At 38.6% G+C, this 18,701-nt stretch overlaps 1 protein-coding gene across 3 annotated transcripts in view; it reads left to right on the top strand.

Annotated features, from left to right (window-relative positions):
- The first annotated feature begins 15,445 nt into the window (after nucleotides 1-15,445).
- Nucleotides 15,446-18,701, top strand: part of CFTR (CF transmembrane conductance regulator) — a 191,842-nt gene continuing 188,586 nt past the window's right edge. Inside the window, exon 1 of one of the 3 annotated variants that reach the window (XM_043463109.1) lies at nucleotides 15,446-15,523. Coding sequence is in view for 2 of the 3 variants with exons in the window: in XM_043463107.1 (XP_043319042.1) it covers nucleotides 15,674-15,855 (182 nt within the window). In the remaining variant the exon portion in view is untranslated. The other 2 variants (XM_043463107.1, XM_043463108.1) reach the window with 2 other exon arrangements.

Genomic DNA, 18,701 nt, shown 5'->3' with positions numbered 1-18,701 from the left:
GAATATAACCCTTACCCATACATCTCTCATATTATCATTTTTTTACCTATAAATCTTAAAATTTACCAAAAGTTAAAAGCATTTTGATAACCTACAATTTGTTTTCAAGCATAGCACATGAAGACATTTAAAATAATTACCAATATAACTTAAGATTAGGAAAAATAGTAATATGCAATGTTATCAGTGTAGAATTTTATGGGAAAAGAGTACAGAAAGCTTTTTAAAGACCAAGGAAAAATATCAGGAGGGCAGTTTGCACATATAAAGATATGCCTGAAGGATAGCTCTCATAATGACCTAATGACCAGCACTTTCCAGTTGAATAGGAATATATACATGGCCAATGGGTATCTGAAAACACACATTTATTTGTGTGCAAAACTCTCAATTATGAAGTTGTGAAACACATGGTGTAGTCCCAACTATATCAAAAGATCCAACAAGAATTTAGAATTTGTCTCATAAAAAAAACCCTGTATTTCTGTGCAATGTTACAAAACAAAACCCAGTTATGTATCCTTATTTACAGAAACATACAGACTGTCTTTATTTACAGTCCTTATTTATTCCACAACCACATGGAATTCCATGTTCAAGGGCAACAAATCTTTCATCACTCTACAAACATATAATTTAACCTTAACCCTTTCTGCCAACCACAGACTCTGAGCAGCCACAGGTTTGAGTTCTGGCCTAAATTGTTGAATGAAGAGATGTCCCATCAACTGGGCATCTTCTGAGTGTGGGAAGTGTAAGAAGAAAGTATTGCCTCATAATTCTTTCCCTCTTTACCGTTTGCTCTGTAAGGTGGACCTCTTGATACTCAGGGGAACAGCCAGCATCTCCCCTTCCAAGTGCCAAAAATCTCTGTGATGTTAAGAAACTAGTTTAATTTTCCAGTACAAATTATTTTGCTGAGATTAAACAACTTTTTTTTTTAATTAATTAAGGTCTCTTGTTAAAAAACATATTGGGAATTAGTTCAACAGTGTCCTATTCCCAATGATTTTAGTTCACTGAATGGCATTTTACCCCATAACAGTGTAGTCAGAGAGTAGTCTTGGGATGAAACCCAGAGCTACCTCTACTAGATAAAAGGCTATAGATAGGTATATTAGGTATTATTTTGAATCATATTTTCCTTGAGAGTAAAATTCTATAATAATAATCATCTCATAAGGATATTGAGAAAATTAAATAGTGGGGGTTACATTAGGAACTCAATACCAATTAATTTCCTGCATTTCATTTATCCTGGATACATTGTGGGTTTAATTCAGATTGGAAAGTGAGACAAGATCAAGTGAGGAATAAAGATGCATGTTTTATGCCTCAGTGTCTTAAAACAGTAGTTGTTCCACAAAGAAAAATATTTTATTTTCAAAGCATGTTTTACTACACATTTTCCAAAATACTCTTTTTTTTTTTTTTGAGTGAAATGTGACAACTCTGTTAATTCACAGCAATCTTATACAAAATTTAAAGCTGAAAGTCAGCAATGTTAACTATAGAAGAATGAGAGAGCAGAGCGTGTAGAGAGATGGAATCACACATATGGGATACAATTATTTCAGTAAAGTATTTTCTTAGAGAAAATAAACAATAGTACCTTAAAGTTTAATCTAGTATTTTTCTAGAATCCAAATGTTCTTTACACAATACAATGGGAGTAGAAATTTATCACCACTCTGTGGCCAAATCACTTTTATTTTCAAGTCACACAAACTTCATAGTTGGTAGTTAAAACTACCTTGAAACTTCTGCATGAATGATGACTTCCATTTTCTTAATAATTTCTTAATTATAGCAACAGATTACTGAATAATTGCAGGCCAGTGTGATGGCTCTGAGTTGACAAAAGGACATGAAGACTATTTTTCTTATGAGTTTTTTGGAATCAAGAAATTTATCAGTATTTTTGAAATTAGTTTTTAAGACATATTCATTGACTATTATTTTTTACATGATTTATTTCCCACTGGGAGTAGAAAGTTTTTTAAGGTCATTGAGTAACCCAATTTCAAGCCAATTTTCCAGACCTGCGTAGTTCATGCTCTAAGTCCTAGATCCTCTGCTCACACTTGCAAGAGAAATATTTAATAGAAATAAGTATAAAAGTATCAATTTTGAAAGTGCTAAATAAATATGAGAGAAAATGACCTGACTGGGCTTGAGATATTATTATTAAATATCAAAGATTATTGAAAGTCTTAAATTGTTAGTAATTTGGGGTTGCATGGAAAATGTGCCAAAACTCATTTTTTCATTAGTTTTAAAATAAAATTTTATTTTAAAGTAGTTTTAGGTTTATAGAAATATTGTGAAGATACTATGGAGAGGTTCTATACATTACACACTCAGTTTTCCCTAGTATTAACATTGTATAATAAAAAAAAAACATTGTATATTCATAGGGCACATTTGTCATAATTAATGAACGAATATTGATACATTATTAAGTGAAGTCCCTACCTTAGTCAGAATTCTCCAGTTTTGACTGAACGATCTTTTTCACTTCCAAGATCTCATCCAGGTTAACACACTATATTTAGTCCTGGTGCTTTATTAGGCTTCTCTTGACTGTAATGACTCAGATTTTCCTTATTTTTGGTGACCTTGACAGGTTGGGATTTATCTGTTTGTTTGTTTTTTTTTTTCATAGTAAGGCTAGGGTTATGAGTTTTAGGGAGAAGGCCGCAGAGGTAAAGTCCCATCTTCATCATATTATATCAAGGGTACATACTATCATTATGATCTGTCATTGTTGATATTGACCTTGGTCACCTGTCTGAAACAGTGGTTCTCAGGTTCTTTCTCTACAAAGTTGCTCTTTTCTGCCCTCAATACTGCACCGTTTGGTAGGAAGTCATCATGCACAGACCACACTTGAGTGGGGAGTTGAGCTCTGCCTCCTTAAAAGTGAAATATCTGCATAAATTATGTGAAATTCTTCTGTGCAGGAAATTATCTATTCTCTACCATTAATTTATTCAATCATTTATTTCTGCTGCTATGGACTTGTGGATATTTATTTTATACTTGGGTTATGATTCAACTGGGTTATAATTATTTTATTACTCAACTTCTTCCAGCTTTGACCATTAGTGTGCTTCCTTTTGAAATACCCCCAATTTTATTTTTGTTTTGTTTTAGCACTTCTTTACTTTCTGGCACTACAAGATTTTCCAGACTCATTTTAATACTTTCTGCCCCAGTCCTAAAAGGAATCCTGGTTCCTTTTATTGAGGAATAGCATTTAATACCAAGATCTAGATGTTAGGGTATAAGACTGCTATTAAGGTATCATAGTTTCTAGGCTATCTCATTCAGTAAAACATGTGCATGCTAACTAGTATATACAAATGTCTATGTTGTTGTTGTTGTTCAGTTTCTAAGCTGTGTCTGACTCTTTGCAGCCCCATGAACTGCAGCACACCGGGCTTCCCTGTCCTTCACCATCTCCTGGAGCTTGTTCAAACTCATGTCCATTGAGTCAGTGATGTCATCCAATCATCTCATCCTCTGTCACCCCCTTCTCCTCCTGCCCTCAATCTTTACCAGCATCAGGGTCTTTTCCAATAAGTTGGCTCTTTGTATGAGGTGGCCAAAGTATTGGAGCTTCAGCTTCCGCATCAGTCCTTCCAGTGAATATTCAGGGTTGATTTCCTTTAGGATTTACTGGTTTGACCTCCTTGCTGTCCAAGGGACTCTCAAGAATCTTCTTCAGTGCCACAGTTTGAAAGCCTCAATTATTCAGTGCTCTGCTTTCTTTTTGGTCTAACTCTCACATCCATATAAAACTGTTAGAAAAACCATAGCTTTGACTATATGGACCTTTGTCAGCAAGTGATGTCTCTCCTTTTTAATATGCTGTCTAGGTTTGTCATAGCTTTACTTCCAAGGTTTGTCATAGCTTTTCTTCCAAGGAGCAAGTGTCTTTTAATTTTGTGGCTGCAGTCACCATCCACAATAATTTTGGAGCCCAAGAAAATAAAATCTGTCGTTGTTCCATTTTTTCCCCATTTGCCATGGACTAGATGCCATGATCTTAGTATTAAGCCAGTTTTTTCACTCTCCTCTTTCACCTTCATGAAGAGTCTGTTTAGTTCCTCTTTACTTTTTGCCAGACACATCTATAAATAATTCTAAATATAACCATCTATATCTTTATTAAACTAATAATGAGTTAATATTGGTGTCTCTCTTTCTAATCAATTACCATATGGATCATTCTAATCTCTTCCCCTTGCTTATCTGTAGCTTCCCACTCTAATAGTGAGAAACCTGACTTCCGCTATCCACTATCTATTTACTTAATTGTTCATTTCCAGTATACACGTATAGTGGTTTCAAAATTGTTCATCCCTGTGGGATAAACTTTATCAACTAGAGGAGTGCTTATATAGACTCTTTTACCTTCAGTTTTAGACTCCACTACTGCCAAGTTACTTAGACACCCCACACCTCTCCTCCCCCAATTCCCTTCAGTGAGGTTGTTTGATATATCTGTAACACGGTTAGATTCTTTCGTCATATTCTGTGTTCCATCGTAGAAATCTGCTCATTCTGATCACCTAAATGATTTTTTAAATCATTGCAGTATTATAATGAATAGTTTCACTACCCTAAAAATTATTTCCCGTGCCTCAGTAATTTAACCTTCTCCTCCCAAACTCCTGGCAACAAGTGATCCACATAATATCTCTATATAGTTGTACCTTTTCCAGAATGCATATATTTGGAATCAAACAGTGTGACTTTCCACACTGGCTTCTTTCACTAACACTGAAGTTAAAATTCATCCATGCCTTTTTGTGGCTTGATAGTTCATTCTTTTTTAATTTTTGAGTAGTACTCCATTATTTGGATGTACCACAGTTTGTTTATCCAGTTGCCAATTGAAATAAACCTTGTTTACTTCAGGTTTTGGCTATTATGAATAAAATGACTACACATATTGCATGTAGATTCTGTGTGGATATGTTTTTAAATCAGTTGGATAAATACCTAGAAATGTGATTGCTAGATTGTCTAGTAATAGTATACCTAGCTTTGTAACAAACTGTCGAATTATATTCCAAGGTGGCTGTACTATTTTGCACTCCCACCAGCAATCCTCATCAAGATACAGTATTGTCAGGTTTTTGGCTTTCAGCCACACTAGAAGGTGAGCAGCGGTATCTCCTGGTTGTTTCCATTTGCTATTCCCTAATGACAAATGAAGATGAGCATCTTTTCATATGCTTATTTGCCATCTGTATATCTTTTTTGGTGCAGTGTCTGTTCAGATATTTGGCTTGTTTTTTAAATTGGGTTGTTTTCTTATTGCTGAATTTTATTTTCCCTTACTCTTGAAGGAAGTAAATAAAAAACAAAACCTGGTGAGAAGATGTACATTAAAAGAACTATCCCATGCCCATTACATTCTTTCATGTAAAAAAAAGGAAAAAAAAACGTAGAAGAACCACCTCAGCTTTCAGAGAATCACTGATGTAAGGATATGAAATTTGAGACACTCAAACACACTACTTATTGAGTTTACCTGGCTCAGATGGTAAAGTGTCTGCCTACAATGTGGGAGACCCGGGTTCGATCCCTGGGTTGGGAAGATCCCCTGGAGAAGGAAATGGCAACCCACTCCAGTACCCTTGCCTGGAAAATCCCACGGACAGAGGAGCCTTGTAGGCTACAGTCCATGGCGTGGCAAAGAGTCGGACACGACTGAGCAACTTCACTCACTTTCACTATGTCAGGCAATTTTTTACATTTTTTGCTTGTATCAATTCATTTAATTCTCACTACAACCCTGTGTAATAAAAGCTCTTGTTTCCCCCATTTTACAAATGAGGAAATCTCAGCTCCCAGTGGACAAACTCTGAACCCCTATGCCATGGTCTCTGATAGACCACAAGCTTTAAAGTGAGATGACCTAAAGTTTATTACACAGGAAAATGAAAATACATTTTAAATTTAATTATCAGTGAACATAGAAACAGATTCCAGGAAAAAAGTCCATTTTTCTTTTATAATCCAGATTGTTACAAGCCTCAAATTTGTTTGGATTTGTGTGACAATACATTCAGGTGATTAAATCGCTATTCAGTTCACATTTTCCCCCCAGACCTCTGAATCTATTTTGCATCATTCTTTTAATCTTCACTGTCTTGAAAGTGAGCAAGATACAATGTGACCCCATTTTGGAACAGACAAATACTTTCCAAGAGTCATTTGCTTTGTTATTTGATTGGTGTTAAGGAAAAGAATTCCTAAAGACAATTAGAATCATGACCAAATTGGGCCTTGAAAAACATAGCAGTGTAATCGCAGCTGGGCTGGCGGCGGGCTCTGAGCTGGCCAGCAGCCTGCAGCGTGGGACTGGGTGTTCCACGAGGCTTGGCTGCCCTCCAGGGAGCCGTCAGTCGCTGGGTTCCCACAGTGCCAAGCACTCGGCAGGTGCAGAAAGGTTCAAGGTTTCTGTTCCCCAGTAGTGCTGAGGGCATGCAGGTCATCTGACAGGAAACAGGAGGCGTACCCTTCAGCCCAGGCCCAAACGGAGTGGAGCTCCTGCTCTGGTTTGGGGAGAGCACCGTGTTGGCAGGGCTGTGAGAACTGCTTGCTGCTCCTCCAGGGTCTTCCTCTGCCTGGCCTCTGTGAGTGGTGGAGAGTTTGCAGGGTCCTCTGAAGAAACAGGACTGAGACACTGCCATTTCGGAGGCTTCTAGTGTTGGAGTTTTTTGTTTTGACTCTTTTAAAGGAAAAAAATACCAAATTAGAGTTTTAGAAATTATATTTGATTTTGCATTTCTACATTTAAAAAATATTGCTTTTAATCTGCAGAAAATGAAATGCTGTATACCCTTGGCACTTGCATAAGGCACATAACATTTACAGGATTTAATTACTGTAAAAGCTGTGATTTTGCAGAATCCAGAATAAATGAAAGAGAGACATGGACACTGGTCATTTCCTCTTGGCTCAGGCAACTAATGCTTTGTTTTGTCAGTTTAAGTAACAACCCTTTGAAACCCTTTGAAAGTTGCAGGAGAATTCTACAACTTTTCCCCCTTCCTGGCATAGAGCTGAAACACTATAGGCTTTCCAAAATCATTTGTGCAATGGAGTCAGAAAGTCACTCTAGTTTACAGTACACGTTTCTTCCTTCACCCCTCAACTGTCCAAGAACCCCAGGGTTTATGTCATTCAAAGTGGGTCATTTCTGTTTCCAAAGACAGAGAGGTGGAGAGTATGGGGGACGTGACCAGTACACTGTCACCTGCCCCACCTCATTTCCTGCTGCAGCGGCCGCTGCCACCTAACATTGTGTTACTAGTGCAAAAGGCCCTCCCACAGGGTCTGATGCATCCTGCTGCACCACTGCAATCATCACCCTGTCGGAATGGGTCTCTGCTCAGGTCACGGCGATTCCCAGAGGAAGATGAAGCTCACTCCCTGGCCTTGGTCTTGGAGGATAGGGCATTACAATTGGATTTCCAACATTTCTCCAGTAGTTGCCAAGACCCGCCCAGCAACCCATGATGGGCAGGAAAAGACAACCTTCCAGTTTCAGCTGTGAAGTGACCTCTCTCCCACCCAGAAGAAGATACTGACATTGAACTTTTCCTTTCATAGTGTGTCTGGTTCTCCATGGGGACCATTTGTGCCATATTTGAGCATTTCAACTGGGCTCATCTTGATTCATCAAATAGATTCTAACTATGCCAAATCTCAAACGAAAAAGGAAAAGATTTTGTTCTCTACTTTCTCTCCATGGATACCTACTTAGTTTATAATCCTGTAATGAAGAGACTACTCAACAGATTCTGAAGAAATGAAGATAAAGAAGAAACAGGTTCTTTGTAATAAGCCCCTGTTTTCACCTAAACAGAGAAGCAAGTGGATAAATTATAAAAAACAACTCCCGGTAAACAAACAAAACCATCTGTATAGTCCAGTTACACACAGAGCACCATGATTAAATGCTCTGGAACCAAACCACTAGGTTTGTTCAAATTCGAGCTCTATTTCTTGAATTTGGGCATGGCCTTTAACCTTCTGTACCTCAATTTCTTCATATGGGGAATGGTGAAAATAAAATATACCAATTTTATAGGATTTTTCCAAGATGCATCATATTATTTATGCAGCAAGCAAGTATATACAACATATACTTTTTCTTGTAAAACAGGATCATGGTAAACTTAATTTGTTATTATAAAAATTTCAAAAAAAAATTTCAGTTACCTTTAGGTAAAACTTTGTGACTGTCAAATTTGTTTAGATGAAAATTCTGATATATATTTGTCAATTTGATATGTATTAGTTAGCATGATATACACTTTATTGTGAAATGCTGGACTAGATGAATCACAAGCTGGAACCAAGATTGCTGGGAGAAATATCAAAAACCTTGGACATGTAGATGATACTACTCTAATGGCAGAAAGCAAAGAGGAACTAATGAGTCTCTTGATGAGGGTGAAAGAGGAGAGTGAAAAATCTGGCTTAAAACTCAACATTCAGAAAACTAAGATCATGACATCTTGTCCCATCACTTCTTGGCAAATAAAAGGGGAAGAAGTTAGCAGTGTCACTGTTAGCAATGACAGGTTTTATTTTCTTGGGCTCCAAAATCACTGAGGACAGGGAAATAACCTGTAACCAGGGAAATAAAAAGATGCTTGCTCCTTGGAAGGAAGGCTATGACAAACCTAGAGACTGCATTAAAAGGCAGAGATATCACTTTGCTGATAGAGGTCCATATAGTGAAAGCTATGGTTTTTCCAAGAGTTATGTACGAATGTGAGAGTTGTACCATAAAGAAGGCTGAGCACCAAAGAACTTATGCTTTTGAATCATGGTGCTGAAGAAGACTCTTGAGAGTCTCTTGGATTGCAAGGAGATCAAACTAGCTAATCCTAAAGGAAATCAACCCTGAATATGCATTGGAAGGACTGATGCTGAAGCTGAAGCTCCAATACTTTAGATACCTCATGCAAAGAGCTGATTCATTAGAAAAAACCCTGATGCTGGGAAAGATTGAGGGCAGGAGGAGAAGAAGGGGGCAACAGAAAATGAGATGGTTGGATAGCATCATTGGCACCATGGACATGAGTTTGAATAAACTCTTGGAGATAGTGAAGGACAGGGAAGCCTGGCATGCTGCAGTTCATGGGGTCACAAAGAGGTCAGACACAACTGAGCGACTGAATAACAACAACACTTTATTCCAGAAAGGATTTAGATGATTTTCATATACATCACTAAATGTAATTTTTGAGCAATAAGACTTCCAAAGTGTTTTGCATTATTTCATCAGTGCTGCCCCTCCACAGGTTTTGAAGTAAGGAGGTTCCAGTCACTCTAGGAGATACAGGGATGCAGGCTAAGGGATGCAGGCTACAGAGGCCAGTGAGGCAGAGTCACTGAACTAGGTATTGGTCGCCCTTTTGACCATACAGATTAATCACCATAGTTTAACCAATCACATTGAACTTGTGGATCAATAAGTAGCTATCATGGTGTCTTAAACAACAAGATCTCATAGACTGTCTATATAGGGTAAATTAAAATGAAACAGAAAGGAAACTCTGAACCTGGGAATTCTTCTATTTTAGTTTCCCAGGCTAAACAGCCTTCCTTGAGTAACTTATGTTGTGTCCTAACTCATGTTGTGTCCTTGAGTAACTCATGTGACCTCATGTTGTGTCCTTGGCTTTAATTATGAATTGGTATAAGAGTGAGTGAGTGATAGTTGCTCAGTCGTGTCCGACTCTTTGTGACCCCATGGACTGGAGCCCACCAGGCTCCTCTGTTCATGGAATTCTCCAGGCAAGAGTACTGGAGTGGGTTGCCATTTCCTTCTCCAAATTGGTATAAGAAATGACCATCAAATAGATATTTTGGAAAAAATTATGGCTGAAAATAATGACCATGATGTCATTCAGTAATAATTCTGTGAGCCTTTGAATGACAAACTCTTCCAAGACTGGGGTGGAGGGAGGATTTTTTTCACCCAGGTAAACGTGGATGTCGACTTTTGTCAAATATCAGACTATAAGAATAAACAACCTTTTAGGCTTTGACAGCCAATATATTCAGAATTGCTTTTAGTTCCCAGATACAATAACAAATTCCCACCTACTCTCTCTTCTAATTTTTCTATTTCAAACATTCTCTTGATTTACATATTTTAATTATAAACTATCTGTTGTGGGGGAAATAGCTACAAATAAGTAAATAAGCTACTGTTCTACTTACTGTGCTCTCCTGCCTTTCTGAATGAAACTCTCTTATGTAGTACATAGATTGGCATAGACTTCATCTGAAGAAAATTTTTCTTAGCGTTCAAATATACTAAACCACAGTTTTAATTTTACAGAGAACATCTGGCTTTCATCAGTGAAATCATTGATGGATATCATCAATGAAAATTTAATCTGGTGTTATAAATTCTCTTGTTTCTAAAAAAGCTTCAGCAGGAAAAATGTAAAAGCACCTAAAAAAGTAATAAAAAATAATGATTTTTTAATAAAAATCAACTTTAGAAAATCCCAGATTCATTGGCTTTCACATTCATGACAAAGTTATATTTTGAATATTGTTCATAATTGTTCCAGTTCATTAGTGGTATTAATAAGCTCCTGCTTTGTACAGATTGAGGATCCTTAAGGCTTCGCGTTGGATAAGGAAATAGCAAACTACTCCAGTATTCTTGCCTGGAGAATCCCATGGACAGAGGCGCCTAGCAGGCTACAGTCCATTGGGTCGCAAAGAGTCAGCTATGACTGAGTGACACACACACAAGGCTTCCCGTAAAAGTACGAGGAAGTACTTTTAAGTTACAGAAGAGCCTTCAGGGTGCCAGACTCCAGCTGGATACAATTGTTAAGAATATACCACTAGTGATGAGCTGAAAATGAGAGGGACTGAAAAATTGAGCTTTCAGATGTCATTTCAGTGCAAAAGGAGTAAGAATGGTTCCACAATATAAAAACAGAGTTCCACCTCTAAATCAAAATTAGCTTACAGTTGGAAGGGTATCGCAATTTCCTGCTTTTATCTAATCTGAATATAAGCAAATAACTTCAGAGGGAATGAGAGAACCCAAGAGTTCCTGGGAATTCTGAAAGCCTTTAGGCTATTCTGTTTTTTGTCGCAGTCTATTATGCAGTGCTACACTGATTTCTGATATCACACTAGTGATATATAACAATAAACTGTAGAGTTTATAGACTCCTTATAAGGTTCTAGGCCCTTTATGTCTATTGTATGCATCCCCTTCAATTAATTTCATCCAGTGACTCTCAGTGGGGGTAATTTTGCCCCCCCCAGAGAGTATTGAGCAATCTCTGGAGACACTTTTGGTTGTCATAACTTGGGGGAAGGGTAGATATTGGCATCTAAGGTGTAGAAGAAGCTAGAGATGCTGCTAACCCTCCTGCAATGTACAGGACAGTCCCCCACATCAAAGAGTTATTCAGTCCCAAATGTCAATAGATGGTAGAAAGACCATCACTGAAGACGTTCAACAACCTTTGGAGGTAGGTATTATTAACCTCATTTTCAGAAAAGGGAACTGAGACACAGAAAGGTTAAGTAACTTACCCAAGGCCACACAGCTAAGAAAGCAGTGGTACCAAGATTGAAAAACTAGCTCTTTATTGCCTCAACGTCCAAACTCTTTCCACTACACTCTGTTGCTCTCTCTTCAGGGAATTTTGATGACCATGTATAGATTCTGAGTTTTGGAGGGTGGAGATCCTTTTTAATTCCATATCCCTGCCTTAGCACTGAGCGCTTGCTTGCTGAGAGATTAATGGCAATGATTCATCTCTTGACCATCTTCAGATTTCCCCTTTAGAATGACATTTCAACTATTAGGTCAGTAACCCCTAGAGGAAATTGTTTGATTGTACACAGTATTACTAAATAAGAGATGAGTTGAAAGGAAAACAGAAGACACAATTCGTGTGTCCAAGGAGGTTGTGGGGAAGAAAGGTTATGTATGGATATAAACAGAAGTATTGGTGCATGTGTGTTTATAAACATGATTTTCAGAACCAAACAGAACGTTAGAAGTGGTAACAAATAAATGATAATCTGGCTTAGTCATGTACCAAGACACCTCTCTCTGGGTCTGAAACATCTTTGTGAGATTCAGTGTGTGTTGGCATCACTTCCTGAGGGGCGCAGGAAGAGCCTCAGCTGCTTACTCTTCTAGGTTAGATACATTTATAAGTAGAGCCAGTCTATGCCTGGGAAGCTGACAAGACTTTGCCCCTCTCTTGTTTTGCCAACTTTGGCCTTACTCCTACTTTTCCAGGTTTTAGTGCACTCACGGTCATGCTCTGCTTATCACTATTAAAGCCTGTTCTCAGGGAAGAATCTGAGGAACATACTTAAATTAAATTGAACATAATGGATAACTATAGTGCACTTTCACTCTGGTGATACCTAATGATGAAACTTCAGCCATCATGGGATGGCAGAGTGAATAATGTAGAATAGGAACACGAGAGGAAGGGTATCTCATGAACTTTCGTATCTTGAGATCATTTAAGGAAGCACGTGGCACACTGCTGAACACATAGTAGGTACTACATAAATGTTGACTTCCTTTCCTTCTCCTTCTTGTCTTCTTGCTTCTTTTTAATAGACCTTGAAAATGATACCGCACTATTATGCCCATGTTCACAGCATTTTTCGCAATAGCTAAGACCCATCCATCAAAAAATGAATGGATAAGCCAAATGTGACATATATGTACAATGCCATATTATTCCGCCTTAAAAAGGAAAGAAATCCTGGACCATGCTACAACATGGAAAAACCTTGAGGACATTATGCTAAGTGAAATAAGCCAGCCACAAAAAGACAAATACTATATGATTCCACTTATATGAAGTACTTAGAGTCAAAATCATAAAAATAAGAAAGTATACTGGTGGTTGCTAGAGCAGGGGGGAAGGGAGGATGGGAGTTATTGTGTAATGGGTATAGAGTTTCAGTTTCACAAGATAAAAAGGATTACTGTGATGGCGGTGGCTGTTGCACAACAACGTGAATGTGTGACCGAACTGTATGTACACTTAAGAATGGTTCAAGATAGCAAATTTTATGCTATATGTATTTTACAGTAAAGAAACCATACAAATGACCACCTAATCTTCTCTACCGAAGATCAGTTCTGCTTAAAACGTCAGGAAATTCTGTGGGGAAAGTACATGTAGTGGTTACATGCTTGGTCTCAGAGAGTAGTTGGTTTAGGTTGAAATCTCAGTTTTCTGTTACTATTTACTGTGAAACTTGCTTGGGAAAATTTCTAAACTTTTTGTACCCCAGTTTCTTCACCTATAATATATAGATAATGACAAATGTAATATCTCATGAAGGTGTTATAAGGATTAAAAAAGGCAAAGCATTCTGTGTATTTAGCATGGCACCTTATGTATATGGTAAGTGCTTAACAAATGTAAGCTATTATAACAATAAATATAATTTTGTGAGCTGATATTTGAGCAGCTTGGAGACAAGAGCTTCACTGTTTCTTACTACCAATTCTTGATATCTCAAAGACACAATTAGGGAATTCAGTCATGACCTTCAGCCATATTTGAACAATTCCCTGGTGGATAAATCTACATTCCCACTTTAGGTATATACCGGGATGCAAGCCTTAAAAGTCATGTCTCAAAAAAAAAAAAAGTCATGTCTCAGTTAATTCATTTGTTCATGTCAGCTAACCATGCTAATGTTCTGAACAATGGTGATGTCTTACTGATGCCAAGAACAAATTTGGGAGGTAAGCTTTTATGATAAATATCTAGGGTCTTCCAATGTACATGTGTGTACACATACTTAAAATGGAATATTATAGTTAGATGTCATTTATTAAAAGTGTGTAACTTCAGTAGCTCCTTGGTTTTCAGCTTTCTGCTTTCTTGTCTCATTCTTGAACAGGTCTAGCAATTGTGACTGCATGAAACTAACGAGAAGAAAGACTGGTTACACCAGTGTAAGTGATAGTATATAAATACACGAGGGATGATTCGATTAGATGCAGTATTACCCATTGATAGGAGTGACGGTTTGAAAGCAGATATGAGTTCAAATGTTAGCTCTACCATTACAGGCATTTACTTCTCTTTTCTTTCTATTTCCTCTACTGAAAATTGGGAAGAATAACACCTATTTACATGGTTGCGGTAAGATTTCCATGAGATGATGTCTAGCAAACAGTAAGAAATCAAGAAATAGTAAGTTATTTATTCTTTCTAGAGGAATGAGATTGACAAATATTTGGGGTCTCTGAGTCATATTACTTGGTCAGCTTCTATGATCTTATTTGGAATTTAATTCTTAATCTTTTTATTGTCACTTGTTCTTTGAGAACAAAGAGGAACTGACTACCGCTTCATTTCAAAATGTGTGTATTACATTTGATGGGTTACATTAGCAGTTATAAAGCAAACAGTAGAGTGGGAGGTGGGGAAGTGGATGAAGTGAGTTCAATCACATACCTGGGAAAAGTCAATAATGAAGGCAGAGCCTGAATTTCTATGCCATACTGAAGAGAGGAAAACACAGGTGCAGGATATGAAGCAGGGATTATGAATTAGGAATTACTTTCTCCTGGTGTTTATGCAGTTTGCCTATCTCTTTGGTGTTATTTTATCTACTGTTAAAATTTAGGATAACAAAATTTAAATGTTTATAAAACCACTTTAAGATTTAAAACATGGTGACATGGAAATGCAAAGGGGAGCCATAAAGACCGGATGAACCCATTTATTAATTTAAATACGTGTTCCTGTCTGTTAGTAAGAAGTGCACAATTTCATTTGTACTGTATCTGGGTGACCACAGATCAGCGATAACCAATTCATAAGTAAATGCCCTTGCTTTAGGTGTAGAGGCATTAACTGTAATCAGACCAAAATTTTCACTTCCATTTGAATTTTTCAATTTAAACTCGGTGTGCCCTTGCTTTTACACAACAGGATTCAGGAATTAAAGGGTTGGCTCTTTAAAAGCCATCAAACAGGCACACGGTCCACGAAGCAAAAACTCGGGGAAGTTCGTGCGCCCACACCTGGGAAAGCTGAGATGCCCTTCAAGAGTTGAAGATGGCGTTTCCACGAGTCAGGTCAGAGTTAACGCTCTACCTTCGCTTCAAAGACTGGATTCCTCTCAGTGTATTAGTCATGATGTTTTGCTGACCGAGAGTTGGAACTCTGTATGAGGGCGGGTGAGTTTACATTCTGTCCGCTCGTCATCCTCACAATTGCTAACACGCACAAAAGACTTCTTAAAAAACGCAAACTGGACTGAAAAAATTTAGGGCAGACAAGGAGCAAATCCTGGGCGGGTAGTGGACAAAGCGGTAATTCCTCTCACCTTCTTATAGGAATTGCCTCCACCTGTAGTAAGGACGTCTCTTAAGGGACCACACTTGGCACTCACCTAAGCCTGAGACTAACAAGCTTGCTTCTTCCCTCTGACTCGCCAAGGAAGCGCTAAGGTGAACACAGCTGCCGCTGTCGCGGAACCGTCCGGCTCTCTGAGGCTGTCTTTTGATAACCGGAGGGACAGATTTTCGTTCCCCTTTCAAAATGCACCTTGCAAACGCAACGCGAACGCGGCTAGGATCTCGGGAAAAGGGAGGAGGCAGATGGCTCGGGGGAGTTGGCCTCGGCGTGCGGCGGGTTCGGCGGAGCCCGGCGCGCAGGAGGCGCCCCGGGCCACTGCCTGCTGCTCCTGCCGGCGGCTCCCTCTGTCCTCGCGCGGCCGAGTCTGGCCCTGGAGAGCGGCCGCGACGGTGTCCCCCACCTGCGGGCCGGGCTCGGCCGGATGGTAGGGACGCCGACCTGGAAGGAGCGCGCGCGCGAGGGAGGGAGGCGTGGGGAAAGCGAGCGAGGGAAGGAGGCAAGAAGTAAGCAGCGGTCGGGGTGGAGAAAGCCGCTAGAGCGGATCTGAGGCCCGGCCGGGCAGCGCCCAGCTTCTAACCTGGGCAGTGGAGGCGGGGGAAAGGAGCGCAAGGGAAGGGGAGGTGTGTGCGGCAGGGGTGGGTGGGGGGAGCTGGAAGCAAGTGACATCACAGCAGGGCAAAGAAAAAGGGGCGAGCGGCAGGCAGAGAAAAGAGTAGGGCTTTTGGCACTAGGAGCTCTTGCCCGGCCTGCCCCGGCAGGGACCTCGGTGCCCCCAGAGACCATGCAGAGGTCGCCTCTGGAAAAGGCCAGCGTCGTCTCCAAACTTTTTTTCAGGTGAGAGGGTGTCCAGTTGAGCTTTGGATAGCACACGTGCCCAGGAAAGAGGAGGACGCGTGTATGGGTTGGGTTTTGGGAAAAGAGGATTAGTTTTCTTTTTTTTTTAAAAGGTGCCGTATCATTCATTGTTATGGAGGAGGAGGATTTTGTGGAATATGATAGAAAGCATTAGGAAGAGATAATAAACTGAAGCTCATTGTTTGAATAGAGTCTTAGCTTATCACTGAAGTTTTAACTACTTGCAACTGAAAATCATCCTCTTAAGGCCCGAATGTGCTGCTATGCAATTGTTTTCTTGGATTTTTCTAAGAAATTTGTGAATTATAAACTTGTTAGTAACAAATATTTAAATTTGGCCCCTATTTTCCCTCCTCTTCATGCCTTGGAAACTTAGAAATCTTGGTTCATCTACAGATGCCATGCCTGCATGTAATAGGTGCTCAGTTGACTGAATTCTGAACGTTTTTAGGGGAGAAGTATAAAGTGAGTAGTATGTACTTGAAGTTTTTATTGTTATGATACCGAATATATCTAACAAGTATTTGCCACAATTCCATTATTCTTTATTTTAAGAATGAGAGCAAATCTTTTGAAATACCTTTTTTTTTTTTTTTTTAAAAAAGTCAGTTCTACAAGCTATAAATTTTAAAAGAGGGGTCAGAATTACCATGGAAATGTGAAACCTTGGGAATAGATACTGAAGTTAAACCCACTGACATTTAATCAATTGTCCTCTTAGCATACTTTGCCTGTGATGAGCCGTAAAACACAAGTGCATCTTGTGAACTTCATCTAATGAGAATTTAAAAGTTCAGAGTCTTAGGCAAAGTGTAATTAGATGTAGCATTTCATATTTGAAGTGCTCTTTGGCTACTGTATCTACTTTATTCCTGTTATATTTGTATGAATAGGTATATTCATATCTCATGGGCTATTACTTAATTCCTAAGTAGCCAATGAATCAGCATACTTAGGGATCAGAAAAGCCACATACATAATAAATATGCCCATATGTGTATGTGGGGAAGGAACTTGGCTTTCACATTTTTTAATATTTATTCTCTGAATGGGCAGCAAGTGCTGAACTCAGGTGCTAAGGAGAGGGCGTAGGCCACTGAAGGAGAGCTCCTCCCTGTGGATGGGAGAGAAGGACTTTACTCTTTGGATCTGCCTTTGGGGTTGGTGTTTTCAGCAGCTTTTGTTATGTTACTCCATCTACACAAGTGGGACTATCTGTTGATTTGTTTTCCTGTTATTTACAAAATCAGAATGTTAATTGGCAAAAATTGTAGCTATTTTAGTAGAGCACTTTGAAGAACCTAAAAGCCATTCTGTCTAAAAAATGCAGTTTAAAAAAATCAGTTTTCAGAAGAATGCATACCTCATGGCTATGTCTAAGTTCTAAGGAACTTTAAATTAGCTTATTGTTGATTTAAATTAGATCATTGTTGGTCTATCAAAGTATTTTCTGTTTTTAAAACAGATCACCCTATACAGTTTAGTTTTAAAAATGCTCTCAGGTGGATTTGTTAAAAAGTAAATATTATAAAGGCTACTAAATTTGTTAAGAGAATACTCAATCCTGTTCTTCAAACTACTTTATAATAAGTTGCTCTAAGAATAGGTATATTTGAAAAAGTTTAGGTCCTACTATTTATAGGAACTGACAATCACCTAAAGCACCAGTGATTATAAACTTCCTTCTGGGTTGTTATTCTGGAAGGGCAAGAAACTGTTTTCTGCGTTGGATTATACAATACTGGAAGGCTTTGGATTCAATTTTGTTTTTTCATTTATATCCCCAACCTGCTACTTAATAGCTCTGTGACTGAGGCAAGTCCCTTAACATCTCTGTTTTGTGTGACTTGACCTTGAAAACTTGGAGACTAATAGGACTGATGTCTTAAGTGTGTGAAAGTCCCTTAGTCTTGTCTGACTCTTTGCAACCCAGTGGGCTGTAGCCCGCCAGGCTTCTCTGTCCATAGAATTCTCCTGACAAGAATATTGGAGTGGGTAGCTGTTCCCTTCTCCAGGGGATCTTCCCAACCCGGGAATTGAACCCAGGTCTCCCGCATTGCAGGTGGATTCTTAACAATCCGAGTCACCAGGGAAGCTTAATTTATTAGGAAAATGCATGTAAAGTAGTTAGCCTAGTAAATGTTTACTGCTATTATTACTCTTATTAATTACCATATTTTTACATTCTTTACTTTGTACCTTGTTTATATAAATATTCAATTCATCTTTGTTGAAATAAGTTTATGACAATCCACCTGCATATGCAATGAATGGCCTAGATGAGAATTTAGATAAAATCTCATCTAACATGGCCCTACCAGATATACAGGAAAAAAAGTCATATGCTTGTGTAATATGTTGTTAAATGTCTTAGAATTTAACTTTTTGAGTATGATCCAGTCAGTTTCAGAGTCA

Source organism: Cervus canadensis, chromosome 3, assembly GCF_019320065.1.
Source record: "Cervus canadensis isolate Bull #8, Minnesota chromosome 3, ASM1932006v1, whole genome shotgun sequence".
Taxonomy (NCBI): domain Eukaryota; kingdom Metazoa; phylum Chordata; class Mammalia; order Artiodactyla; family Cervidae; genus Cervus; species Cervus canadensis.
This window is presented reverse-complemented; position numbering and strand designations above follow the sequence as displayed.